The sequence below is a fragment of the Curcuma longa genome, chromosome 10, assembly GCF_044706935.1.
Source record: "Curcuma longa cultivar G26 ecotype Majalengka, Jawa Barat chromosome 10, ITB_CL_G26_1.1, whole genome shotgun sequence".
Lineage (NCBI taxonomy): Eukaryota > Viridiplantae > Streptophyta > Magnoliopsida > Zingiberales > Zingiberaceae > Curcuma > Curcuma longa.
The window spans coordinates 2,621,138-2,642,512 of record NC_133870.1 but is presented as its reverse complement, the minus strand read 5'-3'; the positions used below and the strand labels follow the sequence as shown (position 1 = coordinate 2,642,512).

The following is a 21,375-nucleotide window of genomic DNA, read 5'->3' as shown; positions in this document are numbered from 1 at the left end:
CCGGAGGTGTCGCGCGACTCCTCCGGCGAGGCCGCCGGAGTCGCGCGACTCTGGCAGCTGGGATGGGCTGTGCCGGGCCGTGCCGGTGCCGGTCGGCGGGCGGAACGAAAAATTTCGGCCGTTTCGACCGGCTCGGCACGAGATTTTAAACCCTGAATTCACATCTATCCGATAGAAATTTAAAATTATATCCGCAACATCGATTGACTATTCTCTTTACTAGTGACTACCACAACGCTACAAACAAGTTCATAAATATTCCTTGCACCTTGAAAAAGAATAATAATTAGCTTTTTGAAAAGCCAATTTTTTCACAACACTTCAGTTAAAAGGAAAAACCAGAGTAAACATTTGATGGCCCAAAAAAGCTTCCACAATGCTATTTACACTTAGAATTATGCATTTTATAGAAAAAGAATTTGTGCAAAGTACCTCGGCAATAAGCTTGGACAGCAATTGCGGCAACTCTAGTAACAACAAACTCCCTGTGACAAACGAATGCTCTGAAGCGGTTCTGAATGATCTTTGCAGCATTTTCCAAAACCTCATTTCTCCGTGCATCTAAAATTGCAATCTGACCAGCTCTAAGGAAGATTTTAGACTTGCCAAGCTAAGAAAGAGAGATACTTCTTGTAAGCTCATAAAGATAAATGGCCTCAGATTTAACGATTGTAAAGACATGGATACAATTGTTACATATTTTTGCAGTGGCTTCAGACAAATCTTGCAAAACATGAAAGAGGACAACGAATTAAAAGAAAAATAACTAAGAACTTTTTAATAATACCTATCAATTACATGCTTTCAGGACAAAAAACAATTTTAGAAAAGACAATCACATTACAGCCGAGTGCAACAAAGAAACCAACAGTGGTGTCAATGGAGAAGATGTTGGCAATGCAGGTTATTAGTTTTTACTTCATGGTCGGTATACAAATTTAATTTCTGTAACATACCAATCCATCATTATTTTCAATCAGTATTTTAGTGCTTTGGCTTAAAGAAACTAGTTATTGCAATTTTATTATTTCAAGATTTTATTAATATTTTATATTTAAACATCATATAAAATATTTATACTATTAATTTATTATTTTACGTAGACAAACTATTTACTACTATTACTTTTAAAACAAAATGTTTTATTTTTAAAAAATAAAAAAGTATTTTAGTATTAAACTAATATAATTTAAAATTTTCAATTAATTTATGGTGCCATAGCATATTATGCATTCTAAATAAATGAATAATAATACTACACATCCATAGAATGATTTTCCTTTTTCATCGAGGGAATGTGGAATTGTTGGATGCAAAGGTCTAGCATATTCAATCTCAGTGATGTGAGACAGACAAATGATGTAAGATGTGATCCAAGTATAGAATCTCATTTTGAACCAGGGTTGATTGGAACATTACACTTTCGGCATCATGCCGGAGTGTGGACATATGGTGTCATTAATGAATTAAAAGGGGATGAGGAAAAGTTGAAGAAGAAAAAGGTACTTAAAGGAGCTATGTTACAACTTCTTCCTTAATTGATGAAAGTTGTTAACAACTTCAACCCTTCCAAAGTTGTTCACAAGTTGAAGAACTCACTAAATCCACACAGAATTGTTTGCAAGCTAAATAAAACCATAGCAAATTTATATCACAAGTTGTCTGATCCTTGTAAAATTATTTTGCAAGTCATAAGAATCCTTTTGAAGATGTATCAAGTCATCCTGAAGCTTGAAGAAGCTCCTTTCCTAGCACAAGAAGTGTGCAAGTTGTGCAAAATTGTTCCTATTTGTCGCAGAGGAATTGTTTCAAGTGACCTTCCTCTCAAAAGAATTTGTATACGTTTTACTCCTATAATCTTGCTCTAAACTTCCTTATTTTTGAAAATAGGATTATAGGCATTAGATAACAAATTAAACTAGAAACTTATTAAACAATAATAATTACTCAAAACCATCTTGATGTGTGTCAAAGTATGAAAAGTGTTTTAAATTTGTCAAACTTGACTCTATGATACATCAGCATGATAGACACAATCATGCATAGAATATACTATCGATGTCAATTAATATTGAATTGTTATAAGTTATAGAGATAGTACATTTCAACTATACCACCGAGCACAGCATTAGATTTCAAAGCATAATTTGATCTAATTTAATTGACATTAGATCCAAAAATAGGCAATGGAGTCTATGCGAAATTGATTCATAAATTTAGATAAGTAACTAATGTTGGTGCAATCATACCATTGTTTTCTTCTTTTCTTTTAGGAAGGTAAATATTGTTTAGAAATCACATGAGAAGGTACATATTAGACGCACGCAAAGCGAAAGATGTGCGTCAAGATCTTGCGAAACATCCTCTCAACATCAAGGACATCTCCCTCAAATTGGCAATGTTAAACAAAATATCTGGAAATAATTCTTATTCCTCTTGAATTTACAACCTTTACATAAAAGTCGATTTATATACAAACTAGAAATCTTTCTAAGGAAAGAATCCAACTAAGGAAACTACAATTAGGCTAATTGACAACTACCTAATTACGAATATATATTAACTAATATAACCAGATAATACTCTCCCTCAAGTTGGAGCATAGATATTAATCATGTTCTCAACTTGTTACAAAGATAATCAACCCGAACCGCATTTAATACTTTTGTGAAGATATCCCCTAGTTGTTCTCCAATCTTCACGTGTCCTGTAGTGATCAAACCTTTTTGAATTTTTTCACGAATAAAATGACAATCAATTTCAATGTGCTTAGTTCGCTCATGAAACACAAGATTTGATGCAATGTGAATAGCGGCTTGATTATCACACCACAGTTTGCCGGTATTGAAATTTTAAGTTCTACTTCAGTCAACAGCTGATATATCCACATTATCTCACATATAGACTGTGTCATAGCCCTATATTCTGATTCTGCACTAGATTGTGATACAACATTTTGCTTTTTACTTTTCCATGAAACTAAATTTCCTCCAACAAAAATACAATAACCTAAAGTAAATCTTCTATCCATTTTAGAACCTGTCCAATATGCATCTGAAAAGCCTTCAATATGAGTGTGCTCATGATTTTTATATATGATATCCCGTCCGAGTGCTCCCTTCAAATAACACAAAATCTGCTCTAACGTTGCCCAATGATTAACTGTTGGAGATGTCATAAATTGACTAACAACACTAACCAAATATGTAATATCTAGGCGAGTCACAGTAAGATAATTCAACTTCCCAACCAACCTTCGATATCTCTTACGATATTCAAATAGTTCTCCATCTTCTGTGAGATGCATGTTTTGAGTTATTGGAGTACTAGAAGGCTTTGCCCCTGATCTGTCAGTCTCATTCAATAGGTCGAGAACATATTTTCTCTGAGATAGAAATATACCTTTCTTGCTTCTTCTAATTTCAACACCTAAGAAATACTTTAGCACCCCTAAGTCTTTTGTATGAAACTGAGTAAGAATAAAAGATTTAAGTTATGAAATTTCCGTTGTATCGCTTCCAGTGATAATAATATCTTCCACATACACAACCAACAAAATGACACCAACTTCTGATAGCTTGTAGAATACAGAATGATCAGACTTGCTTTTCACCATACTAAATTTTTCAACAACTTAACTAAACTTTTCAAACCAAGCATGAGGGCTCTGTTTTAAACCATACAAAGATTTTTTAAGACGACACACTCGTCCTATCTCCCCCTGAGCAACAAAATCAGGAGGTTGCTCCATATACACCTCCTCCAGAAGATCACCATGAAAAAAAGCATTCTTGATATCAAGTTGATGTAAAGACCAATGATGAGTAGCAGCCAGTGAAATAAACAATCGAACTGATGTCAACTTAGCAACAAGAGAAAAAGTATCAGAATAATTCACACCATATGTCTTAGCATAGCCCTTAGCAACAAGACGAGCCTTTAGTCTAGCAACAAATCCATCCGGATTGACTTTAACTGTGAATACCCATTTGCATCCAATAGCTCGTTTGCCTAAAGGTAGATCAACTAAGTCCCAAGTGTCATTATCATCCAAAGCTTTCATTTCCTCTATCATTGACTCTTTCCAACTAGGATGAGATATGGCCTCACGGACAGTTTCAAAAATAGAAATAGAATCAAGTGAAGCAATAAAAGAGCAAAAAGAAGACATCAAACCGTTATAGGAAACAAAAAAAGAAATATGATAAGTGCACAGACGTTTACCTTTACGTAACGCAATAGGAAGATCATCAATTGGAGGTGGATCTGATGACGAAGTAGTAGGTGCAGGACATAAATCAAGAGGTTGACACCTGGAGCATACTTGAATAATAGAAGGCTTGTCAGGGCTGGTTCCAAACAGGTGCGAACAGTGTGATAGAATATACCAATAAATCATCTTCCTTTTGAGAAATCGGGCTAAGTGAGGATGAAAAATAAGGTGTGTCTTCCATGAAGGTGACATCAATCGAAACAAGATATTTATTAATACTGGATCAATAACACCTATAACCATTTTGAAGACGAGAATAACCAAGGAAGATACACTTCAAATACTTGGAATCTAATTTAGTGACATGTGGACAAACATCTTGAACAAAACAAGTACTACCAAATATCCTAGGATTAGCAGGAAACAACGACTTATTTGGAAACAGAACTTTGTAAGGGATCTCACCATGAAGAACAGATGATGGCATGCGGTTAATAAGAAAACATGTTGTAGAAACTGTATCTGCCCAAAAAGATTTAGGAGCATTCATCTGAAATAAAAGGGCCTGTGCAGTTTCAAGAAGATGTCTGTTCTTCCGCTCAGCCACACATTTTGGGAAGGAGTATCAACACAAGAGGTTTCATGAAACATACCATTCTGACTCATGTAAGATTGAAATAGACTGGACATATATTCCTTGGAATTATCACTTCGTAAAGTACGGATGGATGTATTGAACTGTGTTTTAATTTCGGCACAAAATGTACAAAATAGAGAAAATAACTCAGAACGATTTTTCATTAAATATAACCAGGTAACACGAGAATGATCGTCCACAAAAGTGACAAAATACCTAAAACCAAGTTTAGACAAAATAGGACAGGGACCCCAAATATCAGAGTGAACTAACTCAAAAAGAATAATAGCACATTTATTTATTCTTGGACTCAAACTAAGACGATGATGTTTTGCAAACTGACATGACTCACAATTTAATGAAAACACCTTACTATATTGTGGATAAAGCTTCTTGAGCAATGAAAGAGATGGATGACCTAACCTACAATGAGTCTCGAAAGGAGAAGTGACACTTAAGCAAGCAAGGGATCTTGGAATAGATGTGTCAAGAATGTAGAGGCCTCCAGACTCATGTCCTTTACCAATAATCTTCTTCGTCAAAAGATCCTGAAATAAACAATGATCGGGAAAAAATACGACGCAACAGTTAAGATTACGAGCTAATTGACTAACAGAGAGCAAATTAAAAGATAAATTAGGTAAATGTAAGACAGAGAATAAAGAAAGCAAAGGAGTGGGATTGATAGTGTTAGATCCGCGAACACAAGAGGAAGACACATCAACTAAATTAACAATAAGAGTGTTAGATTTGAGTGAAAAAGTAAAAAAGAGACTAAAATTAACTGTCATACGATCTGTAGCCTCAGAATCAATGACCCATTTAGAGGATGAGGAAACAAGATATTTGTGGTTACCTGAATCAGCAATACCAATGACAGAGGAAGATGCAGATTTGAGTGATTCATGATATTGAGAGAACTTGGCAAATTCATCCGCAGAGATAAAAACTGATTTATCAGGGATATCATTAATGGATGCAATATGAGCCAAGTATTTTTACTGATTTTTATACTGAAGGTTTCTGCACTCAAACTTTGTATGGCCCGGCTTACGAAAATAGTTACAGATAATACCATTAGAATTTAACATTCGAGTTTCAATATCTTGTGAGCCTCGTCTTTTGTTTCCACCGTGAATAGTTGACTTTTTAGGCACATAATTAGTGTTGCGACTTACCAAAGCACCACTAAGTAGAACAGGGATAGTATTTTATGTACGGAGAATGTGACTAAATACATCTTGTAAAGAGGTGACCTCAGAGCCAGACAGAATTTGTGATTTAGCAAAATCAAAGTCTAGAGATAAACCAGCAAGAAAGCTCATGATAATCATCTGCTCTTGTTGGCATTGTTGAACCTTCACATCAGGGCTAAAGGACAACAACATATTAAGCTCCTCATATGTCTTCTTGAATGCCATAAAATAATTAATCAGCGGCTGATCTTGCTTTTTCACACGGTAAAAAGCTTTGCAAACCTCATACATACGGGAGATATTCCCTTTTCCAGAATACAAAAATTCCAGATAATCCATCAAATTCTTTAACAAATTCACAGTGATTAATCAAACCAATTACCTCACTATCAATACAATTTCGAATCTGAAGAAACAAGCGAGCATCCTCTCTTAGCCACGTCTGCCTTGAACCATCTTGAGGAGGGTCATCAGTCAAATGCTCATCTTTGTCGATACTTTGTAGGTAAAGACGAACAGTTTTACTCCAATGCAAATAATTTGAACCATTTAACTTGTAGTCCGTGATTTTAGATACCACAGGCATAATATCCGTTATAATAGAAGACTTATTTTCAACCATAAGGTGTTATTCCAAAATATGTGAAATAAGAGATAAAAGGAAGGAGCGCAGCTGAAAGAAACCAACTTGCAGGAAGAAAAGATCGCGGTAACTTATCTGCAAGGAGAACAAAGCGCCGTGATTGTGCCCGAGGAACGAAGCGTCGACGAACAAGAGAGGACGCGCGGGATCGCGTCTGAGGAAAGACCTCGTCTCCCTCAGATCGTAGAAATCGCACCTGCTGGTGTCGGGAAGACGCTGTCTTCTGCAGAATCGCAAGTGGCGGTGAGAAACCGGCATGCACGCGCGGCGGAGGAAAAAACAGAGAAGGAAGAGGAAGCTAGAATCGCTGCTTTTGGCTAAGGTTTCGACGCCCGTGCTTCTCCGGCGAGCAGCGTAGAGGGGCGCCGATCAGCTCGCCACAGCACTGCGCCCGTATTCACCGGTCCGGCGACGCCCTTGCACGGACGGGAGCAATGGACGGCAACGCGACCCCAGGGAGAAGGCGATCAACAGGGGGCGAAATCGCGATGCATGCTTTAATGAGAAGCAACAATAGCGGCTACGGGCGGGGGAAAAAGCTGGTGTCGGGAAGGACGCGTGTGATCGCGTCCGAGGAACGAAGAAGGGCGAGTGTGATCACGTCCGAGGAACAAAGCGATGCGAAGCCAACCTCGATCTGCTAATCTCCTCCCAAATCGCGACCGTGGAAAAGCTGACTTATTGGAATGCGAAACCGAAGAGAAGCTGAAGGAGGGGAAAAAAGCACCTAAAGCTCTAATACCATGTTAAACAAAATATCTGGAAATAATTCTTATTCCTCCTGAATTTACACCCTTTACATAAGGGTCTATTTATATACAAACTAAAAATCTTTCTAAGGAAAGAATCCAACTAAGGAAACTATAATTAGGCTAATTGACAACTACCTAATTACGAATATATATTAACTAATATAACCAGATAATAGGCAACAATTACGTGCTTGCCATAACAAGAAGATCATACAAGACATGTCCAAATATCTAGCTCTAATCAAGCGGCCATTACCGCAGTATCTCCGGAGAAAAATCTCTAACATTCATGTGGAGGTGGTCATTACATGCTATAGTTGAAGCCAAATCTTTACCTTGTCCCAAAGTGTAGTGCTAATGGGACATCTAAAAAAGATATGGTCTAATGATTCATCAGTCTGCTTGCACAATGGATAGGTTTTGCACTTCACATATTCCAGCTTATCCTTGGTGCGTAGACGACCCTGTGCTAGGAGTCATAACGTAAACTGATGCTTTGGCATGAGGTAGGGCTTCCATATAGCCTTTGTCATATCTTGGATAGGGGTGTAATCGAATCGAGCCGAGTCGAACATTAAGGGGCATGAGATCGTGTTCGGTTCGTTTTCCTAAAGCTCAAGTTCGACTCGAGTTCGATTCGAGTTTTAATTCTCAAGTTCAAGTTCGGCTTGTAATGAAATTAAATAATTCACGAATAGCTTAAGTTCGGTTTGAAAATAGCTCTTTTAAAAATTAAACGAACTTAGTTCGAACTCGACTCAATAATATATAATATTTATAATTCATGTAATATATATATAATATAATATAATATGATAAACGAGCCTCTTAATGAACATGTTCACAAGCCTCTTAACGAACACATTTGCAAGCCTCTAAACAAACATGTTCGCGAGCTCACGAACCAAATACTATTAAGCTCGAGCTCTAAACTTCTAAACGAACATATTCGCGAGCTCACGAACCAAATACTATTAAGCTCAAGCTCGGCTCGATAATGTTTTCAAGCTTGAAAATAAGCTTAAGCTCGACTCGTTAACTTAATCGAACGAACTTGTTTTCGAACCTAGACCCAAATAGCTCGCAAGCGGCTTGGCTTGTTTACACCCCTAGTCTTGGGCTCGTTTCGGCCAAAAGAAGTCATACGGAGTTGATGCCCCCCGCTGGACAGAACCGAACCAAGTGGACAGCAGGCTCTACGCCTACTGTTTGGAGTCGATTTTGCTGCACAATGTCCCGAAGTTGCAATATTTTCTTGATTAAAGGCAAGTTGGAGGCCTTGGCATTCCAATCTCATAAGTCAATGTGCTAGAGGTATTGATGATGGACTCATTTCCCCCAAAGTGAATCTTTTTTGTGTTGAAGATTCCATATGGACTTACAGAGCAAAGCGGAGTTTCAAGCTCGCAAGTCCCACGCTCCATACCCTCCCTCACCCTTAGCTAGGCACATTGAGGCCCATAAGATAGGCAGGTGTTTGGACATCTAAACAAAGAAGCAACAAATGTTATATAACTTGTCAACGACCGCACTTGGAATCGACAAGATAGAGACCCAAAAACACTCAACGGCCTGCAAAACAGTTTTAACCAACTCAAGTTTACATGCATAGGACAGCGTGTGCTTAGGTCATGTGGTGAGTTTACACAGTATGGCATCCGTCAAGGCCCCATAGTTTCTAGTCCTCAATTTCATCGTAACCAAGGGTATGTCAAGATATTAGAATGGGAAGGTACCCTGCTAGAACCCCGTGAGATGTAGTAATCTATTTTTGGTTCATTCGTTGACTCCACCAAGCTAAATGTTAGACTTTCTGAGTTTGGGATGTAGCCCCGTAGTGGTTCCAATCTTCGCTATACAATCCACAAACAATCCAACAATAGATTCATTGGCGTGGGCAAAAAGAAGTAAGTCGTCCGCGATGCTAGGCGAGTGATGTTGGTGCCCGCACACATTGGATGATAGTGGAAGTTGGGCTACCTTGCAATGACTCAGAGAGATCTAAAGAGAACTTCTAGACATAAACCAAATAAAATTGGTAATAGTAGATCACCTTAACGGAGGCCCCGCCACCCTTTGAAAAATTCATGCATTACCCCATTGATTCCACGGAATAAGATACGGTTGTAACGCATTCAAAGATCCAATTGACATACTGCTATGGGAAACCAAAGTCATGTAGGGCAGCTAATAAAAAATCTCAATCCACTGTGTCGAAGACCTTTTGAAGGTCGACTTTGAGGGCGCGCCTCAAGGAGATCCTTTTCCTCGCATACTTTCTTAGTAGTTCTTAAGCAAGGTGGATGTTCTCCACTAAGGATCAATCTTCAACGTAAGCCGCTTGTGTCAGATCCAAGAGAATTCTGATGACCACCTGCATTCTTGTGGCCAAGATCTTGGGGGTGAGCTTGTATACAACCGTGCAACATGAGATTGGTTGATAATCCATAACGTTTAGTACGTGATTCAACTTGAGGATGAGCACCAATAAGGTATGATTCCATTGCTTGAGAAGACGCCCTACTGTGAAAAATTCCTACACGGCTTCAAACAGATCGGACTTCACTATATCCCAAGAAGATTTAAAGAACTTGACTCCGTAAAACCATCCAGCTTTGGCACCCGATCATTGCCAATGTCCAACGCGTTTCGGGCGTCTTCTAGGCTAATGGGGCTGATCAAACATTGTTGATCAGTAGGTGAAAGAACCGATCCAGAATACAAAGTGATGTTGTCCAGTGGTGAACAGTTTGCTTGCATGCCAAGGAGGTTATCATAGTAAGCTACGAATACCACTGCAACTTCTTAGGTGCTTGTCATTTGCTTGCCCAATGCATTTGTGATAGCCACGATGGTGTTGCGCTCGTTATTTCGCTTGACAAGGTTATGGAAAAAACTTAATGCATCGGTCGTTTTGCTTGAGGAACATGCACTTGGCTCGTTGTTGATAGAATGATTGTTCCGCTTCTCCGAGTCTTGTGGCTTTGACTTGTAGTTGGTGAAAGATGCCCAGAGGGGCCTAACCATTCAAGATATTGTGTTGTACCTTCTTGAGCTCCTCATTTGTCAGCAAAGCCTATTGACAAACATGCTGGAAATACACCTTGTTAAGGTCTCGCAACCTGGGCTTTAGATGTTTCTTCTTAAGAATGAACTGCGCAGTTCCAAAAATATGCTCAGCCCATGTCTTCGTAACTAGCTCCGGGAAACTATCATCAAGCATCCACATTGTAGAATTTAAAGGCGCGACACTCTTGTTGCTCGCTGCTCACCAATGACACAATGCAACAAGAGTGATCGGATAGGCAACCCGATGGAAAGAATTCCGCAAGCTATGATAGTCCTCCATCAACCAATAATGATTGATGAAACCTTAATCCAATATGCATGAGACCGTGTCATTCGTCCATGTGAATTGGTAGCCACAAAATTGTAAATTCACCAAGTGACATAGCTGAATTGGTAGTTTGTAATATGCAGTTGTTTTATCTATATAGAGTAAGTGAATATCAATAGAAAAGTTGATGTTCAAATGCAATTGAAGCCGTGATTAGGCAAGATAGGTAGCAATATAGATTTTACAGGAAAGTGTAGTTGGTTACATTGTAACAGATGATCTGTTGCTAATGGGAACGAAATATTAGGATAATCATTCTTATATTCCTCTTAATTTTTTTGGTCTGTCTCTAAAAGGTTTTGAGATTGGCACATCGCTCTATCATTGTAACACATCCAAGGTGTTGTAGTTCATTTCATTCTGAGAGATGGCCTACTTCTTGTGCAGATGGGAAATACAATGGTCTGATCATTCTCCAAATTTATACATCCTCCAATTACATCAATATGCCTCTGTAAGTTTCTGATATGGATCTCTCTCCCATTGTAATGAGCTCACAGACAAAAGAGAATAATACAACTAATTTGTAGGAAGGCAGAATATGAACATCTCAATGGTGAACCTAATGGCAAAACCAAAATCATAACGCAATGTATCCATTATTAATATTAGTCAGACAAAATTTATGTCATTAACACTAATCACGTTATGATTAACATAATGCAGTATGGAAGTTTATAATATTTACATACACAAAATGAGTTCTTATGCTAAAACACTTGGTTTCATTTTCAATACCAATAACTATTCTTGTAGTAATTGCATCATTTACACTTTCAATATCTAGAATCAAAATTATTCATATTAATATAAACATGAACTAGTTTTACCTAAGAACATTACAAATAAAAATGTGCTTCTTAAGTAAATAATATAAGTATTGCAAGAAAAGAAATTGAGAGTGGAAACAAAGATGCCTGGAAGTTTGCAAGTTTCAACATCTGAAGAATCTCACTTGTTACTGCCTTTTCATCATAGCTGCCAAAAGTGAAACAATATAAATATCATTAAAGAAACACCAACAGAAGAAATCTGGAGTTAGAGAAGGTACCACTCTTAAACATTAAGTAAATTTGTAGAAATTTAAAACTAAAATTTCAGAATAACCCAAATTTTATTTCAAATTTTGAACTGCATTAAGAATAAAATAAAGTTGATCACCTTGTTTTGCTTAACCGCTTGAAAAGTAAATTAATTTTTCATTATGTAAGGGGGAGTCATTTCTAGTCTATGGAACGAAGTCTTCAGGTTATAACACATAAGGAGGTGCATAATGCAAGGCTATATAACAGATATGAAAAAGGGCGTTGAGAGTCGCAACTAAAAATCGGAAATCAGAGGAAGAGTACCCTACAAGTTGATGTAAAGAGAGTCATTGTCGAGTGTCATGTGAGGATCAAATGAAGCAAGGTTGATGATTGCAGTAGAACAAAGTGAAAAGTTAGCCTGAGTAAGGACATGACAAGGACAAGAATTAGAGGAGACTTCCTTTTAAACAAGGTATCAAGTCAAGTATGAAAGAATCACAACGCATTGCATTGAGCATGGCATAGTTAACAAAATGATATTGATATTGATCAGTCAAAAGATTATACATATCAACCATACAGAACCAATGGGATAGATAAGATTGGAATCAATGCATAAGATTCAAAAACTAAAAAAAAATGTAAATGTTAGGAATCATCAAGAATATTTCTACCATTGATAACATACTTCATTAAATATCATAGCACCAACAAAAAAACATATAATTAAAAATCTATTTGACATGATCATTGTTAAATTTGTTGGGTAAAATGTTGTATTCAATGAACATCGGCATATAAGTAATACATGTGTATATATAAAATTAATGACCCCTCTTATGCAGCAGTATATAGATACTATCCACACCTGAATTGTTGCATAAATTGCAAAGGTTTATGTATCCTATATTAGTGGTCAAAACCCATGGCTTAATCTTTGACAAATGATGGAAATTACTAAGCTGAAATTTCACTCAGGTATATATGCTCGCTGATGTTACCCTAATTGTCAGACTAAACCTTTCAAAGAGAGCATATCTTCCCTTATTTTCAATCCAAATATATATAAACACTTTACGTACTAAATCTATCAAGCAATATTTGTCAATCCTTTAGGACAAAAATAACTGAATCTTCGTAAATAGGTAAGTACCAGTTACACAAATCTTGTTGTCAACACAACTAAAACATGCATGTAACCCAAGTTATTTTTGGGTTTTTTTGGTTAATTCATTAGGTTGTAATGAATACTATTGCTTAGCAATTTGGTGTTTAAGATTCAAAGAATGTAATTTATTCATTTTACTGAGAAAAGCATTAGGTGTATCATTAGCTCAGACATCCGTACTAACAAAACTAACCACTCATATTCAAAATGTAGCTCAATATATGTTAATTCCAAACAATATTTAATTACATTTAAAATGGCTTAAAAATTTTGTTCTGTGGTGGTCGGTAATAGCAAAACATTTCGTTATGTCCGCCGAGACTAAACACAAATCAAACAATCATGGGTGATGCAGTGAGACACTTCTCAAACTTCCCCTAAGGTTTATGTGGTGTTACCTGTTAGATTCTGCATCACTGATAGAGAGCTTCCACAATGCTGTTGATTAGCTTCTACAACTCTTCCAAACATGTTGAGTTAGTGCAACGCCACAATGAGAAGCACTTGAGGCTACTGCAGTGCCACCAGAGGTTTCTCCTAATGCATCAAAGGCTTTTGCAACTCTTTTGAAGGCGGTGATGCAACAGGAGATGCATCTAAGGCTTCCATGCCTCTTCCAAAAGTTGCAACTTTCCATGACTCTTTCAGGATTTCTGTAACTGGTCAGTGAATGGAAATTCTATCAAGACTCTCCCTTACACAAACAACTTCATCTACTCTTCCTAATTCTTCTTCTCTCTTTTCAATGCCTTCAACATTATGTGTCAACGCATATGTGAGGGCCCTAATATCATCTCATTCTGAACAGTAACCAAAACTGAAATTGAGAATGAGATTTCAAAGCTTAATTAATCGGATTAGATTAAGTGAAGTTTAAATGTTGGGGGGAAAATAAAGGTTTTAAATAAAGCATTACCCTAGAAAGGCCTCTACCAATCAAATATCCTAAACAGAGCCCTTATGTTGATTATGTCCCAAACAAGGCTCCCTCCTTTTAGAATGGATCAAATTAACCCCAATAAAATTAGACTACACGAAATCGGTTTAACCTTTATTAGTCATCGTCATCAATGTCTACACATCCTCTCCATCATGGTCGCCTTCACCAATCTACCTGACTCTATGTGACACTGTTGGAGGTGATGTCAATGCTGATGATGGAGCAGCAAAAGTCTTGGCATACTTGCTCTTCCTCGGTGTAGAGAAAAGCCAACGAAGTAAGAAGTTGTCATGCTTTAAGTGTTCTGCACTAACATCCATGCATCATATCAACATGTTTTTTTATTGTTTAATTATTCAAATCTAAGGTTTACAAAAGTGGAATTTTCTTTTTTTTAGGGATTTTATCAGTATGTTATTGGAGTTATGAGTTGGTATCGATACATGCAATCATTTTCAACTTTTTGTCAATCCTACTGTATTTGTTTAAAATACATTGTTATATTATTTTTATTTTTCTTTGTTGTAACATATTGAAGCATCTCATACTTATATTGGGAGGTTCTATCTTGGAGGTGTCAAATTACAGTTACTATTCAATAATTTACTTTATATTAGTAACATTAGTTATTTGGGTTAGTTTTGGGTCCCTAAATAGTAGTCTCTAATTAGATTGTGTTTGTCGGATCTTTTTCCTAATTATACCATTTTTCTCTTTGCTTTTCTTAGGTGTACTTTTCCACATTATGAAATGGATATTATGTGCATCTTGAATCATATTGGTCACTGATGTGTCTCAATTTAACTCATATCTACTCCATTGAGTAATTCATTGATGTATTTTAGAACAATCTAGAGATGCTTTGTGCCAAAATAGTACAAAAACCAACCCATCATAGTTCATGCAATCTAACATTAACGATTTGAAAGATTTGATAATTAGACAAAAATCCATCTGCATCATTTGAACTACATGCAAGTCAAATGATAACTGGAAAATAGAAAAATAAACACAATAAATTTATTTGTTTAAAACAGTTTGACTAGGTCTTCTATAGTTAAAACTATGTCAAAACATAACAGAGTAAAGACCACCTACCAAACATCACAGTTGGAACAAGGTTCAAAATCTTAAACCATGCCAGAGTTTCAATCTTTGATTGGAACTGTACTTTTTTTGGTATCTTATCAATGTTTCGATGCATGGTACCAATGGCAAATTGGAGGATGAAGGAGGAAGGAGATTAAGTAGAGGAAAGAGACATTGTATATAGTGATTAGTAGTATTTCAGTAATTTATCAAAATTATACATTTCCACTATATCACCCAGCACAATTAGAGATTTCAAACCATGGTTGGAAGCTCCCAAAACACCTTTGCAAAGTGCCTAGAAGTGTCAAAAATAGCCCAATCAAGCAGTTTTTTGAAAACTTAATCAGGATATTTTTATGCCAAATATAGGAAAATGACCAAGCAATCTCATATCCACATGAATCTAACATCAATATATAGGACCATATAGTTAGAACCTTTCCAAAAAAACCTGTGTAGTGTTAAAAAGGGCCAGAAACTACCACGCCAAATTGAAGACAGCTTGAGTAAACTATTTTTGTGCTAAGCTAGTGCTAAAAATAGGCAATGAAAATGCAATCGTATATCTATATTCATACAACATCCTCCCTTGTTGATCATAGGTGAATCTCCCAAACAAAAACTTGCATAACCAGCTCTCAACCTATCCAGCTCTCAAGGAGATCAATCGAGAGATGGGTCAACTTCCTTCCGTTCTGATCAAGCTGGTGGCAACCTGTAGTTGGTGTGAGGGTAACTCAAAAGGAGATCACAGCTTGTAGTGGTTGGACAAGCAACTACACGACTTAGTGATGTTCATGTCCTTCATGAGTGGAGGAGGGATGCTATCAACCAAGAAGATGCTGGAATTAGCCCTAGGATTCAGGGAAGCAGGAAGTGATTCCTATGGGCGGTTTGGTGCCCAAACAATCAAGAAAAAAGGCACGCCCATTATCACATGGCCACTTAAGTGGAGCAGTAGATGAACACGATGCTGCTGTGAAAAACACCTATCTGGTTCTAAAGCAAAAGAATAGAGAGAGGTTGGAAAGAGAGGTGGTTGCATTAGTGCTGAAGAACTGAATCATTTCCTTGTATCCGAGAAAAACTTGCAGATTAATAGGAAGGAAGCTTGATCTGAATGAATTAGAATTTCTATTCTATGATTGACCGGTATAAACATCAACAACTTCGAATTGGCCTAGTTTCTCCTCAACAAATAAAAGCTTGGGCCAATAAAATCTTACCTAATGGAGAGATAGTTGGAAAGGTGACAAAGCCCTATACGTTTCATTATAAGACCAATAAACCGGAAAAAGATGGATTGTTTTGTGAAAGAATCTCTGGACCCATAAAAAGTGGAATTTGTGCTTGTGGCTGACGGAGGGGAAAACATGCAAAAGTTTAAGCGAGGTGGAAGAAGTGACACAAAGGAGGAGCTCATACACCACTGGATCAGCTTGTCAGGCAGGACCATTGAGACCACTTTAATTGGGAGATTTAGGGGTATTTCTGTCCATTTGTTGGATAGAAAAAAAAAAACATGGGGACCATGAAATTTATATTTCTAAGGTACTTCTAGGTAATTGCTCTTAAAATATATAAAAGAAAAACTGAATATATAGTCTCACTACACGACATTGAATATATAGTTTCACTTATGGAAAATTTATGGAATAGTTAGAATTAGTGGACATGAAATTCTCATATATATATATATATATATAAAAGAAATTTTAGATAACTTGAGTGTACTATTCATCAATCGAGCATATTGGTGAAGATATTATTAATGGATAAAGAATATTATTCAAAAAGTTAACATAATTGAAATAAAAAATAAGATTATGAATATGTGGAGTTAGCAAAAAGGATAAAATAAAACTTAATATTCAGAGCATTTATCTCTGACCGATGATAAAATGAGAGAAAATAAGTTAATGTGATATAAACATAATCAAGAGCAACAGATAAATCATTTAATTAGAAGGGTTAATCTATTAAAATGGAACAAACACGTCAAAAAAGGAGACTAAAGAAATTAGTTTATGTAATAAGAACTAACTAATTGATTTGCATATTAATAGTGGCATACCCATGGAGATAAAATTCATGTAGTTGGCCCAACTAACTAGGACAATCATGACATAACTGAATTTGATTTTTTTTTTTTATGAATTTGCTTCATTCGTGGATTTTATAATTACGAAATGAATACCATATCTCTAGGAGTTAGACCTAAAGGTATATCAAAGATTGGCACAAGCTAATGAGAGTCATGCACCATTAGAGCTAGTGCACTTAAGGCATCATTCTCTATCAAGAAGATTCACAGCATACGAAGAGCTGGTACCTTTTAATTTGACTTATTCAGGGCTACTTTATAAATTGCTCCAACACAATCTAAGAAATGAAAAGAGTATCCGATATGTTTGCTCAAGATACTCCAAAGATATCCCTAAAATTCATATTTATAAATTAAAAGGTAGGAATGATCAACACAGAATAGAACTATTTTTCAACCAAATCCCTTTACAATTTTCTTTTTTCAGAATTAACAACATAATGGAAGTAAAGAGTAATATGATTCAATTTGGAAAAATAAAAAAATAAACTCATTTATGTAGTATCCAACATTAAACCTAATGACTAGGCAAGTCAACAAAACTAATTATTCTAATAAACATAAATGTGACAAAATTTGGGCACTCATTAATGTGAACATTATGTCAATTACCTTCCATATAAAAACTCAGGAGCTAAAATTCCAAATCGGTCAATAAACTCTGAATAAAATCTTCGAGTAGGATAGCCAGCAAGACTTATTCGAACAGCCTCCAAAACACCCTATATACAAATAATAGATGATGATTAATTAGCCCATCGTCCTATATAGAAAAATAGATGATCAATTAATTCATTACAATAACAAAAATAACAGGTTGGTCATAAGAGAGAAAGAACACTTTTGGTATTAGCCATTTCCCAATAGAGAATGAAGTTATCTCATATTTTAGAAAAAGGGTAAGCACTAAACATTCAGACATTGTATTCTTATATAATGTATTGTTGCCTTCACCTAGGCTAACTTTGCAACTTTTTTTCATAACCAAGACAACTTCAAGAATCACAAATCAGGCAACAAGTTAACAAGGGAGAGGATTTTCTCAAATTTTCATGTAGTTGATTTCTTCTCAGCAACTTTCCTGATTTAGCAAATTTACACAATCCATGGGATATTGAAATTCCCAAAGCCCAAGAGAGAGGTTTCACATTTTATAAAATCAAATTCACTTCGATAGCACATTTCTTGATAGTAAGAAATATCTGCAGAATCATCAATTATTTATTCCGATAGCATCAGCCTGAAAGGCACCCTGAATTTTTGGGAGGTCAGATAGAACATTTGTCTAAACAAAGGTGATTGAAATAAAAGTCAACCAATTATTTATTTAAACCAAGAGCCTTCCCTATTGAGCATAAAGTGGCACATTATGACTGAGAGCAAGGCGAAAAGTTCTACATAAAAGAAAAGGATGTAATACAGATACTTTGGTCAATTAGAGAAAAACACAAACCATGACACTTAGATAATCATTAGCTAAAGAATATTTTGTCAGTAATCATCAACAATTTACATATAAAATAACTAAAACAGTACTTACTCCACACCGTAATTGATGGAGAACACTCTGATTCTCAAACTTCTGAGGGCGGTTTAAAGAATTTGGCTTTATACAGCGTATATAATGGGGTTCCGTCAAGCTAAGTGTTTCCATAAGTGCTTGAAGTTGTTGCTTCAGTAAATCAGTTAAAGAAGCAGGAAATTGCAAAACCAAAAAACTTTCAGCTCAACAAATTCAAACAACATTTAAATGAATAAACCAAGAAGTCCAGGTAAACAATCTAAACTAAGATGCCACATAGCCTATCTACAAATGATGTCTTCTTAAACAGAGGAAATACTTCAAGGGGTTATTTGGCAAAAAATACTATCCCAACTGTTGTAAGCCATGTAAATAGTGGCATAATACCACAACAAAATAATAAACCAGATCTATATTTGACTACTTTGGTTTACACACTATAAACATGTTTTTGGAACTTTAATAAAACAAATTGTAAGAGATAATAGAGAACTAATATAGCTAAAAGTGATGTAAATGCAATCTGAATGACTTGCATGAGACACTAGTAGTGACAGCCTACATGATACTTCATGTAGCCCACCCAGATAGTTTAAATACAGAGTCTGTTCTAGAAGTAATGGTGGTGGTTGTCCTCCAAATCCAATGATAAAAGCAATATTAGACAAAGCTACTATATTAGGACAAAATGAATATAAATAAGTCCACAATAAATTCATTAAAAGCAAGAAACTCATAAAATCACCAAAGACTAGGAATAGCATCCTAGGCTGACTGGAATAGATGCAAGTAAGTTGAAGACAAACAACTGCCATGTCCAAACAATAAATAAGAAAATCCTGTGAAAGTCCACATTCATTCATTATGTAGCATGCTCTTCTAATTTTTATTTGACTTCAAATCATTAAACAATCACATTAACTTAGGCTTAAGTTGCATTTATAATGCTTATGCTCACATTCATTACCAACTCTAATAATGAATGTGCAAAAACTTGTTCCTATCAGAGGAATAAAGAGCAATCCAGTGCACAAAGCTCCCCCAATGCAAGATCCCAGGGAAGTGTCTATTGTAAACAATCTTACCCTATTTTGCAAGAGGTTGTTTCCTATCAGAGGAATAGTACATGTAATCAACATGCGATAGAAAATGCCTAACTCAACCTAAGGACGTGCAATCAAAAATGAGCAATTACTATTATGTGACACGTGACACATACATGTGACATGTAAACCATATCAATTAAAACATAACAAGAAGGAAAGGAGCATCGTTATTTTACTATCATAATGTGTTAAAGTAAAGTTTATACAATTCACTCCCTATTCATAAGAAATTCGTGTTAGCAAATACAAAAATTAAAATTAAAAAATATATATCAAGTACACCTTGAATCTTGAGGCCACAGATGAAAATTTGTATGATGATCTTGAAGACTCCTCTGATAGTGAAGCAAAGAGTCCAGAAACAAATGAGCACCTTGAAGAACATAGAAGATTGCAATGTTCAACAACAATATAATCCCGATTCTTATCCAGAAAAAATTCTGTTTGATATGTCACCTGTAAGAATAAAAGCAAACACCACAAAATTTCATTAGCGTACAAATCTATTAGGTCGCACATTGCTCCATGAATCAAACAATTCATGTGGAGCCAACCTTTCCAGCATAATGCGCTATGATGAAATCTGTTTCAGCAAATTTTTCCTTTTCCAATCTGGAATGTGATCCAAGATTCTGAAACAGTTTGGCAGAAAATGTTTGATGTGTTGACCTTGGGAACATGCTGATAAGAGCAGCCACAATTTTAGTCTTTTGAACTTCTGTAAATTGTCAAAGAAATTAGTACATTATATGGCCAAAGAAGATTATCCACTTACCAAGCCTCATCCAATAGTGAAATAATCCCAATGGGTTTCTGCAAAAAAATGAAAATCTTAATCCTTTCCATGTAGATTGAGAAAATAGAAAACAGATGAACAAATGTCAACGATCAACCAAGATTGTGAAACATCACTTGCACCTCTAGTAAAGAAATGGCTCGTCAATAACTTTACCAAGCCTTTAGGAGTGTTTAATTTCACAAACCCATGTAACAAAAAGGAATATCTAATATCAATGTTCAATATTGAGAACTGTCCACTAAGTTTAACTTTATCTTTACTATATAAGTTACTAGATAAATTTAAAATTCAAAAACATAAAAAAAATAAAAAATAAAAAATCTTAAAAGCAATTAAGTGTAGCTCCGATAGATGATAAAATGAGAAAAATAGACTAAGATATTTGAATGGACATGTTTAAAGGCAACAAATGGATTTTGTAGTTAAAGAGTTACATCAATTAGAATGAAAAGTGTGAGTGGGGAGTGAGAACAAAGAAAGTAGTAATTCATAAGATAAAAAATGAAATAAGTAATTTGAATAAATATCGTCTTATATATGACTCAAAGGAGGAATAAAATACATACAATCGACCCCAAATAGTTGGAAAAGGCATGGTTGATGACATGGTGATGATAATGATAATGAAGATGATGATGATGAAGTTACTAGATACTTCACAATTTTTTTCTATTGTATATAGAATAAAGGGGAACTAAAAACAAACCCAATTATTTTTCTTCTTTATTTAGTAATAGATTATTCAAATGAAGCTAGTGTCTTGCTGATCGGTTTCATC

General features: G+C 35.7%; 1 protein-coding gene across 2 annotated transcripts in view; it reads right to left on the bottom strand.

Moving 5' to 3' along the window:
* Nucleotides 1-21,375, bottom strand: part of LOC141835861 (protein OPAQUE1) — an 87,175-nt gene that overhangs the window by 52,207 nt on the left and 13,593 nt on the right. For both annotated transcript variants that reach the window (XM_074723249.1, XM_074723248.1), the window contains 7 exons: nt 20,574-20,611; nt 20,353-20,479; nt 20,081-20,254; nt 18,711-18,842; nt 17,783-17,892; nt 11,756-11,816; nt 433-610 (listed from right to left, as the gene is read on the bottom strand). In XM_074723249.1, coding sequence (XP_074579350.1) covers nt 433-610; nt 11,756-11,816; nt 17,783-17,892; nt 18,711-18,842; nt 20,081-20,254; nt 20,353-20,479; nt 20,574-20,611 — 820 coding nt within the window. The remainder of the gene's footprint in view (nt 1-432; nt 611-11,755; nt 11,817-17,782; nt 17,893-18,710; nt 18,843-20,080; nt 20,255-20,352; nt 20,480-20,573; nt 20,612-21,375) is intronic.